The sequence below is a fragment of the Copadichromis virginalis genome, linkage group LG3, assembly GCF_057382275.1.
Source record: "Copadichromis virginalis isolate Kocher_CV1m ecotype Utaka linkage group LG3, C_Virginalis_male_GT1.1, whole genome shotgun sequence".
NCBI lineage: Eukaryota > Metazoa > Chordata > Actinopteri > Cichliformes > Cichlidae > Copadichromis > Copadichromis virginalis.
In genome coordinates, this window is record NC_140620.1 from 29534028 (window position 1) to 29548812 (window position 14785).

Consider the following 14785-nt stretch of genomic DNA (forward strand, 5'->3'; position numbering starts at 1 on the left):
ACAGTAACTCTTTTTTTTTTTTGTTTATTCTGCTTTTTTTGTGTGTTGTGAGAAATGTGTGCCATCAGCCACTTCAAATCACACTTTGAAGACATGTTTTCATGTAATAAAATAGTTCTGTGACACAGTCAATGAGTTTCAGCATGGTAAAGGTTTTTTTTTTCAAAAAGCAACTTTGCATTTATCCTGGTAAATGGTGATGTTTTCACCTCAGCTTAGCTTTATTTCAGGGGTGGGCAACTCCAGGCCTCGAGGGCCGGTGTCCTGCAGGTTTTAGATATCCCCCTGGGTCAACACACCTGAATCTGGAGAACTTCAGGACGTGTTGAGGAGGTCATTTAGTCATTTGATTCAGCTGTGTTGGATCAAGGACACGTCTAAAACCTGCAGGACACCATCCATCAAGGCCTGGAGTTGGCCAGCCCTGCGTTATTTACAGAAAGACTTTTTTTTAGCTTCCTGTTTGTTACTTGGCTGTTCCTTGGGCAATGCGTCCCTATCAACCTGATGGAGCTTAAAAGGTTCTGCAAAGAATTATGGAAGAAACAGAAAATAGGTGTTAACCTCGTAGCATCATTATACTAAAAAAAAGCTATGAATACATGTGTACATGTTTTTTGTTTTTATTTTTAATACAGTTCCAAGAATTTTCATAAAATCTGTAAAATCCTAGAGGTAGAAAATTGAATGTATTCCATTTATGAATTAGACTGTGAAGAAAGACTTGCGCCACCCCAGGGAAATGAGAGACCTGATAAATGTCCTCAAGTGTCTGACAGTTTTGAAATTTGAAATCAGTTTGACAGCGTGGTGTTGTGACGCAGGCTCACCACACCGGTGGAGCCCCCTCCACCACTGCTGCAGGCTCTGCTCTCAGCAAAACTAGCAGCATCTCAGGCAAAAGCGTCACGGTAAATTAGTCATTTTCACACATGAATTCAGTTCCACTTGGACTTTCTCACAATGATAGGTGTGTTGACACTGTTAGAAGTCCTCAGCTGGGTTTAGCCAGGGGTGTTGACTGGGCAAGGCATGCAGGGGGGAGGACACAGGGCAAATGCCTGCTTGTTATGAATTCCTCAGAGATTATGCTCTCATGTCGACACACGTTTTACCAGGAAACTGGCAAGGAAACCTAGTGAGGTCTAAGCCCGTTTTCACACTTACAGTTCGAAGGTCCAAATCAATTGTTGAGTTTTCAAACTTTTAGGTTCTTCCTTAGATTTGGGTTCTTTCCACACTGAGAAAAATCCAAGTGGACTCCAAGTGAAACTAAATGCGTCACTTCAAACCACGTGAGAATGTCCAGTCTACTTACTGGGACCATCAAAAGGAAAAACATGAAGAAATTGCTGTGTTCTGGACTATTGGAGAATTTACATTCATTTCACAGCTATTTGCTAGTCATGTACATACTTTTGCACATCTATAGTATCTTGCCGCACCCCAGAATACTAAGCATACATGGCTATGAGAAATTTTTGTTTATCTGGAACTTATAACGTACTGCTAGTAGCTGGTTCGGATCAAGGTCAGATCGCATTCATATAGAGTTGGATGTCTCGATACCCTCTGGTCTTGGTATTGTCTTGGTCCTGGTTTAGGCGGTCTTGACTACAAGTCTACATTCACACCATAGATTAAACCACCCTGGAGTTCATTTGAAGCTGTACTAAGCCGTCCTCCAAAGAGTCTCATTTCACTGACCTTTACCCTAAAATTAACCCTGTGTTTATTTGTTTGTTTTTGTTTTGATTTTTTTTTTTTTACAAAATTGCTCTCCCAAGTCTTGACAGTCACAAAACAAAGATTATAATGATTCTAACAAACATGCATAAAACACTAAACATTTTTTGACCTTGTCTGAAATGCATGATTGGGTTGGAACTGCCAGCTATGATGCTGAGATTAAGGACCATTCAGTGTCCGGTCCAACTGCATCGGATTCAACAACTCTGTTAGGCGATGTCCAAAAACGCTCATGCCTGCACTGCTATTGTCTGTAATGTGGAAAGCGGGCTCTGATGAAGCTGAACTGGAAGTTATATAAAAAAAGATTCCAGGCTCTGCTGCTTCAGTTTGAATCGGGTTTTTTTTCAGCTGTCATGAGTTTGACGGTGTTACAGAAATGGGCTGGGTAACCTTTTAAAACATCAGTATAGAGGGAACAACAAGGCTGGAGGAAGATTTATGGGAATCTGTTTCAAAAGTTGCCAACTACAGACTGACAGTTAGGGGACTTTGGGACTTGGCTCAGGAAATGGTGCATGGAGAGGGTCAGTGGAGTAACATTTGACTGTTCAAAACAACCGACGTCAACAGGAAACTACTAGTTTTGTGAGTGTTTTTCAGCTGTTATTGAAAGTATATTTTCTCTAAATTTAAACAGCGCTTACAAACATTTTGCACAGACAAACGAAATATGTCACACTTTTTTCCTTCATATGTCTTTAATAAGTGACTCATATCAACTATTCTAAGCTGAGCTCTAACGACGAACTTCACATTTAAAGTCTTGAATGAGTCACTGCCCGGCAAGAAGCCGGACTTTCTCCTCCAGACAGTAAAAAAACAACCAGATTTAAATTAATAAAGACAAACTTATCTGCTTCATTTTTTCTGTTTGATTGCTAATCATCAAGAGGCCCCGGAGTGTGTCTGTAAAAGTGCGTGGATGTGGGGGTGCGTGGTCGGCTGCTTTCAAGCCTGTGGAGGAGTTGGTTTTGTGTGTGTGTGTGTGTGTGTGTGTGTGTGTGTGTGTGTGTGTGTGTGTGTGTGTGTGTGTGTGTGTGAGAGAGAGAGAGAGAGAGAGTGGGTAGGTGGGTGGGTGTGAAATGAGTGATTACATCTCCATCTTCTCTCTCAGAGCTGACACCAATCATTTCCAAATGCAGTCCATAATCACTTGGAAAAATACAAAACCATCTGCTCTCTTCCATCGTCTCTTCCGCTTGTTTTCTTCTCATTTTTAAAGTCTCGGCTACAAAACATGTTTGACAAAAAGAAACATGATTTACCATTAACTGGTTGTCATGTTGATGGTAAAAACTGGAACATTTCCTTCTGTTGCTTCCTTTTGTAGTTATTTCAGATGAGAGCTGCACTAAATACCAAAGAATCACTGTGGCATAGTTGCAAAAGAGCTTAACCCTTCAAAACCGGTCAGAGCGGGCACGCTCCGTTTTGCGCAACTACTTTTAAATCCTTGTAGAACTGCAACCATGTAAGCTAGCGCAATAATTTTTTTTGCATATGAAATCAGAGGAGTTGTACTTACATCTTATGCCATCAGCTTGTCCTCGGTCACAGTTCCCTTCCACATATAGCTTTGCAAAAACTGCATAAAAAGCACTTGCAGGAACAAAAACATAATATTCCAGAAACAGCTTTGCCGATCCGATCAGCTGTTCATAACACTTCCAACGTCAGCGCGAACTATCGCATGTCTGCCATTACCTGTCTGAAACCGGAAGTGACGTCATTTTCGCGGAAATGTAGTTTTTTGAGCCTATACTGTTGTTTTTAAAAGTTATGTTTGACTTTATGACTTTCTGTGTCGTTTCTGGGATGCTTAGGACTCATATTGCACTGCTGGAAATAGTTTATTTTGATGCATATGCTGCTTTTTTGCAAATTTGCATTATAATATTTATTTTCGTTTTTCCTGCAGTATATAAAAATTGGTGTATTTAAAAAATAAAACTATGAAGACACTCAAATTAAATTTCCTGTGGTGGGAAACTATTTTGTGCAACTTTTTTGTATTTACAGTTTTGAGGGATAAGCCTCTTAAATTTCTCTAACTACAAATATATGTTAAAAAAATATATTTTAAATTTTTTTGTAGTTTATTGCACTTTCTTGCAATTTATGTAATTACTATGCACTTAATGCAGACATATTATTAAAATTTGGGCTATAACAGTTGTATTGATGTATAGCAACTTGAAATGCTCCCAAAAATGGCACTACAGCATGTAAAAATATAATGCTCTGGCGGACTTGGTTCTATGGTAGGTCTTAAAGGGTTAAATGTTTTCTCCCCAGAATTCAAAATAAAGTTCAGCATGTCTGTCATTCTTGCAGTCTGTGGCAATACTCGTCTATGTATCTGTCTAATGTTAAAAAACATGTGCATGCATTTATTTAAGTTCAGATTAGGTACAACACAATACTACTTCCATGTTTTTCTGTAGCACAGTGGTTTTTAATTTTCATTATTTTAGGTGATTTCTAATATATTTGTTTTTCTGGAACATTATGACTCCATTAAAATGTTAATTTTTAAATTAAAAAACAAATAAAGCTAAAGTAACATAATTTTTAAAGTAAAATTAAATAACAAGATTTGGAAGACTTGGGACTGAAAGATGAGCAACAGGTAGCTCAAAAATTATTTTCAAAAACTCCTTCGTCTGGAATAAACTTTAGATTAAATGAAATATAAGCAGCAATAACATTTTCTTGCTGTCAAAAACCAAAGTATGGTAAGGTACGCTCTACCAGAATGTTATTTATGGGAGAGACAAAAGCTATATTAAAGGTGGACTGTATACATTTATATAACAGTACTTGTGTTATTGGATATCTCTGAATCGATCACTGCATTCGTTTAAAACTGTTTGCATGGAATTGCAAAAATCTGTAGAAGTATTTCAGAAATTAAAATGTGTTGGAGTTGATTTATATTTAAATTTTACTTTTAAGAGGGAACGCTTGAAAAGTCTCCAAAATATGACTGATCAGCTGTCAGTATTCACAGCAGGTCCATTTGTTCATTTTGCTCTAACTTATTTCACCTATGTAATGCTGTAAGAACAGAACAGAATAGAATAGAAGAGAGTAGCCCTTTATTGTCATTGTACGTGTACAGCAAAATTGGCGGGGGGGATTAAATGATTCTGTCTCCTGTCCCCAAATATGTTACAGGGCTGCATTTATGAGGTTATTTAAAACATTTTTTATTACCTTCAGAATAATTAAACTTCTTCCATTAGAAATGATTAAAAAACGAATTGAATGTCAGTTCTTAATTTGGGGCTTAATAGAGTAATTTTGTAGATGTTTCCTGTTTATAATGTAAATGTAAAATAATGTAAACATCTTGTATTTGAATCGCATAAAAATATAACCCTTCTGCTTTTTATGCTCATTACTTTATTTTGTATAGTAATGACATTTGGAGTGTCCAGATGTGACTAAATGATAATTAAGATACAACAATACTGTAAAGTCAGCTTGTTTTATTTGTTTATTTTACAGAATACTCACAAACCCTGATTGCAGTTCATAGCAACACAATATTGGTAATCAGGATACTCGCTCTGCTCCAGTAAATGTAAATCTTATCATGGGATCTGTGGTCATTCTACACTACACTTGACATATAACATAATACTTGAACATCATCCTCACTTTGCTTTACGACAAAACCAAGAGCCAAGAATCCATTGTGTTGGATCTGTTTCACACCACTAAATGACTATGACCACTCTGGAAATATTGTTTGTTGTTTCTGAGAATAATAACTATGTTTGGATTTGTTGCTAGGACAGAGTTTGTGTTCACAGATAAGAAGAACGCAGTGAGCAATGAAAGAGGAAGAGAGTCGTAGATGTTGTAAAAACCCCTAAAACTCCCAGAAGATTGACTGAGGAAATAACCGTTGCTTAGTTTTCATTCTCCATTTGCAGTTCTGCAGCATCTCTCTAAATGGCCGCAGTGATAATGAACCACACGCCAGCTCTGTCTTTTAAACATTACTAGGCAGTAGTAACGGCCAGTCTAATTCGGAACTAATTGGGAAGAACCAACTGGAAGCTCCTCTGGCGTCACATTTCCTGGAACACACCAAACCACTGACCCACCGTGCCGCAGAGGCAAACTGATACGTGAAAACTTGGGATCCAGGTTAACCAAGAGCCAGATATTCCAGGGAGAGAGTATTAAATAGAAAATGACTTGTGCATTATTTACTTTATCTAAAGCCAGTCATACAGAACAAATATGATGGCTCTCTGCTTACTGCTCCAAGGCCGCTGACAAAGGGGAATATTCAGCAGAACTTTTGTCATACTGCAGAAATGAGGCAAACAAAAACCGCTGATGGATGACATTAAATGATCATATAGACACAACTGTGTGTGTGCATGTAAATAACCAGCTCTGTGTACACTGTGCATGTGTGTTTTAGGCTTCATCTGGGCAGAGATTAAGGAGATGTGGGACGGGGGATTCACAGAGTACATCCATGACTGGTGGAATCTGATGGACTTCGCCATGAACTCCCTCTATCTGGCCACCATATCTCTGAAGATAGTGGCCTATGTGAAGGTAAAGTTGAATGTGTGTATTAGAAAGAGAGGAGGATGAGAGGAAGGAGGATGATGGGCACAGTGAAAGATATAAAGCGTCAGTCAGTTTATGAGGTAATCAGTGCTTAATGTTCTTGCTGGGAGATGAAACTAAAATGATACTGAGTAACATGCTGATTGTGTAATGATGCATTCATGGAACAGCAGGAAACAGGCAAAGCTCAAATGTCTGTTAAACGCTTTTGTTTGCATTGTGTGGAAGAAGAAAGATGACTGTTAAACAATCCGAATGTGGAGATTTTACTGCTAGCAGTGTCGCAGCACTACAGTGCTCAGACATAGCATTAAATACACTCATAGAAGGCGAGAGTAAGTAATGTGGTGATGGGAAATCCTTGCATTGAAATGCTAGCCATGATCTCCACCAGCAGAAAAGACGCCAAGGCTTTAACGTAACCTCCTAACTCCCCACAGTCCACAGTGCGTAAAGAAAAAGGTCCTTTTTAGCTAGGTGACAGCTAGATGGTGTATATCATTCATAATTTAAGTATTGTGGATAAAATGTAGAAGTTGCGGTTATGTTATGCCTATAATGCTTTTATATAACGGTGTAGGTCTGATAATGGAAAGAAGTTTCAGGAGCTTAAAATCTACCTGTTTGTAAAGCTTGGTTGCTCAACTCTTGATGTTGTAGGAAGAATTTGGAGACAAAGAAACGGATAAGATTTATTCTATTAAAACCCCTTTGCATAAAAGCATTTCTTTTTTATGGCTTTGGTCATGCAATAACCATTTCCCGCTGCAGTGTCCCATACATTCACTCAAATAGTAGAAATGACAGTTTGCAGATGCACAATAGGACATGTTAACATTAACTGACCATAAGAGAGACCATGGCGAGAGCACAGCCCGACACATATATGGGGCACCATAGGGGAGCGATTTCAAGAGTGGGTTACATGTTTGCACCTGTGAACATGTACATGGGTCCTGCTGATGATTCCACCAACGGCTGGCTGAGGCAACTTATCAAGGAAAAGCATGAATGTGCCAACAGAGGCATTTAAAAGACAAATTGGCTGTGCAAATGTGTCATGAGAAAATAATAAAATATAAAAATGAAAATAAAAAACTTCTCTGGAAAAATGTATTGGCAAAACTGCTGTTTAAAAATGTTTCGATTTTACTGCTGAGAGCACATGAGATTTAGATAGATATGGATGTATATACAGTAAAACCAATATATAGACACGGATGTCAAATTGAGACAAAACGTAGCATCCAGCCAGCCACTGTTTTTTTTTTTTTCCTTTTATTCGTCACCATAAAAAGAATTTGAACCACGCCCTTTGTGAAGTGCAACTCCTTTGACCTAAAAACACGAGCCTGCCTTTGTCGCTGTTCATCTTCGAGGGTCGCACATATTACATATTTCACAGTTTCACTTGAATGGCCTCAGTGATTTTCTTTCACAGCTCAGCTTTTAGCTTTAATGATACCTTGTTTAGCTGCGCACTCTGCATGCATATACAATTTATCTTTTATTAAGAGCAAATAGTGTAATCACACACACACACACACACGCCAGACGGCTGGGCCATCTGCAGCAGCTGTGAGTCACTGATGGCGGCGGGTGGCCCTCCTACACAGGTCCTACACACACACACACACACACACACACACACACACACACACACACACACACGCACATACAGTTGTGCACATTGCATCTGCATGTAACCTTGCATTCATGCAAGAATAAACATCCACACGGTCATACACAATGAATGCCCACACAAAGGGAGAGGCAGCTGCAGGCACATTATATTTTAGTTTTCTGTCTTTTTTTTTTTTTTCATTTTTCCTTTAAATATTCATCAACATTTAAAATCCTCCTGAGTCACAAGATTTGACACACACACACACACACACACACACACACACACACACACACACACACACACACACACACACACACACAGATGCACAGACACACAGAGCAAGCACATCTGAGAGATGGTGTAAGAGAGTCCATAAATTAATGAGAGTGCAACTGTGTGCATGCTTCTGTTTCTGGTTGGCCCGTGTTTTTCATGTATGTGTGTGTGTGTGTGTTTGAGAGGACGGTGAATGCTAATCGAGGCAGAGTTAACGAGACACAAGTCCTGTGGAACTCTAATGGCTGAATTTATAATGAGGTGGAAGCCAAGCATGAGACAACCGGGAGAGAGGGAGAGATGTGCAGAAGGTTTGTGCAAATGGGATGGAAGCAGTCACAGAAATGAGTGAAGCAAGAAACGGTAACACTAACAGAGAATGGAGGAGTGGGGGAGAAAGAGGGTAATGAATGGTTATTTATCACGGTTTTAGGGAATAAAGGCTTGAAGAGAGAGCTTAGGATAGAGAGGGATTAACAGTGAAAGTAGAAGACAAATGGCAGGAGACGGGGAAGATGTGCAAGCACGTGGCACGAAGAAGGATTGAGCGGAAAGCTGGGGGCAGAGGAAAATGTGGACTTAGGAACAGCAAAAAGAGAAACACAGGACCTCGACTGTGAACTGTGTTGAGATTTAAAGGCTCAGCTGAGAGCTTGAGGGAGCTCCTGGGGATTAAAGCGTGTTTATCTTTCAAGGAATGCTCCTACATTTTGGATACCTGCACTGCTGTGTGATATCAGAGTCACTCTAGTCTGTTTTGTCTGTATAACATGCGTGTGGTCTTCACAAAATGATTCATGGGACTGTCTTCTGAAAGACGGGGTGTTTATCAGAAATTTGGATTCTGTTTGTGGCAGTAGTGTGTTCTTGTGAAAGGAGTTGCACCTAAAATCTGAAGAAATCGATAACAACTTCGTCATGAAAAGGTGCCCCTCTGTAAATACAGCAAGTCCGCTTTGTAACAAATAGACAGTGGAGGCCTGTCCTGTGAGTCTCTCCAATTCCAGCTTCTTGAAGAGTGGTTAGCAACTGCACTCCTTGTTCTGCTTTGGAGGACTTGGCAAGACCATGAAATTGAAGCCCAAAGTGCAGCAAATCACTGGAACCAGCACATCATCAACCCAGGCCAGCAAACCACCAGTAGAGAAACATGAGACAGGGAGAAGCTGCAGGCTAGCTGGTTGGCAGTGACTGACATTTCAAAATAAGAGTGAGGAGATTCAATTCAATACAGTTTTATTTATATAGTGCCAAATCACAACAACAGCCACTTCAAGGCACTTTATATTATAAGGTAAGGACCCTACAACAATACTGAGAAAACACCAACAATCAATAGTCGACCCCCTGAGCAAGCACTTAGTAACAGTGGGAAGGGAAAAACTCCCTCCAGCAGAACCAGTTTCAAGGAGGGGCAACCATCTGCCGCGACCAGTGGGGACAAAAGACATGCTGTGGAAGAGAGACCACTGCAAGTGAAGTGGAGATGCAAATATATTTTACTTGGTAGAACCTTATAAAAAGTGTTCTTCATTAAACCCAGATAGAATGACTTTGTATACAAAGTGTACAAAGCAATACACCAGTGAGGTTAGCAACTCTTCCGATGTGCAGCCTTAGTGAGAAAGTGGAGTTGGGGTATGAAATGACTGAACGTGAAGCTCACTGGAGAGACAGCTGAATAATATCGAAGAGCACCGCATCACAGGACACTGACCTCTCGTCCAGCTTTAGTTAGACTTGTTAGAGCCAAAGAAAAAGGATCGTAGTCCACAACAGTCCCAACCTTTATTCTTTCAGGAAGAGGCTGAAGGATATCAACGACAGCACCTGAGCACCTGAGTCGTGTGTCGGATGTGTGAGCAGTTTTTTGTGGACATAGATGTAAACCACAGAACGCCGGCATCAAACTTAACATGAGTGTTTAATGCTGATTAGTCCAAAAATCTAGGATAACACAGGAAATGGAACAAGGGAATACACCTGTTACCCAAATAAAACAGGAAGTGTGACACGATAGAATGACATACAATTACTGTTCATCCCCAGTAGCTAAAACGAACAATAACTGAACATATACAGTGGCACATACAAATAAAGCTCAGACTTGACTGACAAGGGTAGAAAAAGAAATGTTAGAAAATAATCACTTTTTTTACATTTCTAAATCCAAAGGATTAAATATATACAGGACCAACTGGAAATGAGTAATATTTTTTTTTAAAGCTGAAAACTCCATTCACCATATAAACAACAAACAAAAATTAAACATAAAATATTCTCACAGCCAAAAACAATCATCAGCTCCCAAAAATAAAAAAGTAGAAGTGGACAAACATCTTGAGAAAGTTGAGGGTAAACAGGAATATTTCCTCTGGATGAGTCCGACTCTACCAGAGGAAAAGGGGAAAGATGCAGAGAAGACAGCATCTTCTCTGCATCTAAAGCGATAAATAGTTAGCAGCAAATTAACTTTCAAAATAAGAGCAAGTGGATTTTCCACTAGTGAAGCAGCTGTGAATGTGAATGTTTTCTTGGTAGATTAAACAAGAAAATCATGTCAGGTGTGTGTGTGGGGAAACACTGAAGGCTTTGTGCTTCATGATCACCCTCCTGATGTTTTTTAATCTGCGTCCACGCTGGCAGTGATCTGCTTGTCGAGCATCGCTTTGAAGCTGACTGCAGGTCAGGCTTGCAGACATTACAGGCTCTGGTTGCCTAGGCAACCATGTAATGTAGGCTACTTACGACCACATCTTATGCCAATCGATGGTATCCTGTGCTGTCATTAGTTGTCGCTTCAGTTGCTTCCCTGGAAATTGTGAAAAGTTTCCTATTAGGTCACCGTGTGTATAAAAAGTCCTGCGTCTTCCTTGTGTTGTTTTTACTCTTTTTAATTTCTCACTTTAAAAGATGAACTTTGTTTTACTGGATCTTTGCAAACTAGAAAATCATTTGTCTTTTGTTCAGTTTACCTGCCTCTTCTGTCCTGCGTTTGTGCTCCAGTTTTGCAGAAAAAATAATAATAATAACAATTTTACACAAGGTTGACTCAGTCTGGAGATATTTAGCATAATATAGCACAGAGACTGGACACCATTAAAGGTCTTATTCCTCTGCCAAAAGGAGAGTGGAGGCGGAGGTACATTTTCTGTGATGTTTGTGAGATTAGACACACACACACAAAAGTACAAAGTCATTTTAGATAAAACTTAGTTGAGATGTGGGGTAGAGGCAAATGAAAAGCCTCTTAAGCATTCAGCTCAGTGAGGTTAAACCCTCTATGATGGATAGAAAAAACTTACATCATTGTTCCCATCTAATGTTCTTCCAGCTACTATGGAAAAAATGTTTTATTTATATATATATATATTATTAATCTTTTCCTCTGCTGTTCCTCTCACCTCCTGCCTCACTCTCCTTCCTATCTTTTATTCTTTCAGTATAACTCCTCTCGGCCTAGGGAGGAGTGGGAGATGTGGCACCCGACGCTGATAGCCGAGGCTCTGTTTGCCATTGCCAACATCTTCAGCTCTCTCAGACTCATCTCCCTCTTCACCGCCAACTCCCACCTCGGGCCACTGCAGATCTCCTTAGGAAGGATGCTTCTGGACATCCTCAAATTTCTCTTCATTTACTGTCTGGTAAGACATAATTGATGGGTTTGTAGCTTAAACCTATTCGCTGGAACGTTCAAGACAGGTCTACTACACAGCAAGAGCAAGACACGAGTAGGCAAAGTTCTTCATGTTTCTCGTGCACAGGAGGGAACTGGACAAGCGCCGTTCCTTCGCCTGACCCCAGTCGCTCTCGTCCGCTCCCCCATAACACTGCTCTGTTATTGAGGTTGCATGAATATAAATAGGTTTATTAACATATGACGTCTACATACACACAAAGAGTACCTTGCATGTGCGTTGTGTAAGTGTGTGTGTGTGTGTGTGGGGGGGGGGGCGGGGGGTCAGAATGTGACCCTATAAACGACTTCCCTAAACCTGCTGGTCTGGAAGTCCAGCAGTTCATCTAAACAAAAGGCACTTATACTAAAACAGATATAGATGTGTTTGCTTTACCATATATCAGCAAGAAAAGATAAAACCTTGCTCATGATCCCAAGAGGTGTGTGATCTATGCTAGAACACTCTGTAGAGGAGTGAACGCACCCCCCTATTCATGCTACACAGAGTTGTTACAGACCTCCTAGGATGAGACATTCTTTCAATCTACAAATGATTATATACTTCTAAGCATAAATGACAATGAACAATATAAACCTGACAATAATAACTGTCCTCTGTAGCACATTTATGCAAAATTACTTTTGTTATGCATTAAAAAAAAAACCTTAATTAAATGCAAATTTAAATGGGGGGGGGGGGGGGGGGGGGTCTTCATTTTTTTAATTGATCTGAATCCAGAGATGTCAAGCTCAGAGGTGGAGAGTTTCGCAGTCTGGGGGCCACTTTTAGAAAAGCTCTCTCCTTTAGTTTTTAGCCTCAAATGATGTACTCCTACGAGGCCCTGATCACATGACCTCAGGGACCTATTTGGGGCATATAGAGGTGAAAGGTCAACGTCAACCTGCAGAGATTTCAACTAGTTTTTGCTTAGACAAGCAGACATTGAATTACAGTACACCAATTATAAATGCATTTATAATAATCTCCACACAAATGGAACACAATGTGACACTTAAGTGTTAAAAACAAGTATAAAGTTGAACCATGGATCCCCATTGAGGATTTAGCAATTGTCACAAGGGGTCCAAGAGCTTATCTTAATCACAAATACATCAGGGACACACAAAGAAATAAGTTTTTCCTTCATTATGTTGGAGATAGTTGTCAGCCACCTAACTTTTAATAGATCCTATTCAGGATCTACAGCTTAGAGACATCTTGAGGCGTAAAAAAGATACATAACTGAATGTCATCTGCATAGCAGCGGTAACAAATGCATTTAAAGATGCTCAAAATGTGCTGAAGAGGGAGCAGGTGTAATACAAACAATAAGGGCTAAAAAACAGAAGCTTGTGGCACACTGTCGCTAAGAGAAGAAAACAAGGATCTGTATGAGAAACTGCCACAGAAAAGCGTTGTTCAGGCAGCTATGATGCAAACCACTTCAACACAGATCCTGATGCACCCACACAGTGATTTATTACCCTATTATTGTTACCCTATTGTACAAGATGTGATGTCCAACAGTATCAAAAGCAGAGGTAAAGTCCAACATCAGCAAAACAGAACATCCTCCTGCATCACTGTGCATGGACACTGTATAAAGAGCTGTTTCAGAAGAATGAGCGCTGCGAAAGTCAGATTTACATTTATCAAGAATACAGTTTTTATCTAAAACCGCTATAAGCTCCTTATCCACAGCCTTTGCTAAGATCTTAGCAATACATGACAAGTTTGGTGTGTGTCTGCTAAGAAAAGAAGGCTCAAGCTTGGGGTTTTTATCATTTTAAATAAGCAGGGCCTTGACCAGAGAGCAGTGAAGTGTTGATTCTAGTGAGCACTCAGAAAACTATAGTACAACAAAACAGCATTTTATTTATGTCATACATTTGCATGCTGATACATTCCAAGTACCATGGGCTCGAGCATCTTTTCCAAGGACAGTGTGACATGCAGACTGAGAGAGCCAGTGATCTAATAAACTGTACCATCACTTAATCATCTTATATTTTAGTACTGGTTGCAGCTTATATAATTCATAGCAATATAATATTTTTTTCTATTTTCTAGAGGAGAATAATGTAATTATGTTCACTTAGAAAACATCTGACTCACTCTGTAGCAGGACACTCCCTGCTACAAGGACACATCATGTTCTCTTTTCCAGCTCCACACAATGAAGGAAAAAATATTGAATATTAAAGTTACTGCAGCAGCAACAGTACTGAGTTTCTATTACATGCACTGTTTGAGTGGTGGATGCTCATATTAAATGCATTCAAAAGTCTTTGTAAGCCAAAGGTCAGGATTCAGGCTGCTGTAAATGTTATGTATTGAAAGGGGATCTCCCTAATATGCACCCTCAGGCCCACATCCCTGACTATGAGCATAGTAGCCCCACCTACCTTCTGTTCAAATGTTCGGTTTATGAGTGGCAGCCAATCAGAAGTAAGTCAACATAAAGGAGGAAAGAAGGTCAAACTGCCAACTCTTTGAGCCACGATCGCCCACCATTCTGTGCAGGATGGAGCCCGTCCTGACCTCTGAGATGGGCTCCAGTCCCCCAGTTACCCTGAACTGCATAAACAGAATATGTATAGATGGATGCTCAGCCTTTGTCTTTTGAATTCTAATTGTATTAGTGAGTTCATTTTGAAGTTAAGAACCCACATTAGCATTCACTTCAATTTTATCTAAAAGGCTGCTGCTTTGAGTGGTATTTAATCTCCTCTACCTTCACTCACTCTACACGTCAACTTTTCCATCTGTTTTCTTCTAATTCACACACATGATTTCTGTCTTGCTTACTGCCTTTCATTCCTCGTGTCTCCAACACATACCTCCACCTCTCCAG

The 14785-nt window shown here is 39.8% G+C and overlaps 1 protein-coding gene across 1 annotated transcript in view; it reads left to right on the forward strand.

The window, feature by feature from the left end:
• Positions 1–14785, forward strand: part of LOC146714013 (short transient receptor potential channel 5-like) — a 50070-nt gene that overhangs the window by 3444 nt on the left and 31841 nt on the right. The window contains exons 3-4 of the mRNA XM_085439543.1: positions 6194–6333; positions 11695–11895. Coding sequence (XP_085295669.1) covers positions 6194–6333; positions 11695–11895 — 341 coding nt within the window. The remainder of the gene's footprint in view (positions 1–6193; positions 6334–11694; positions 11896–14785) is intronic.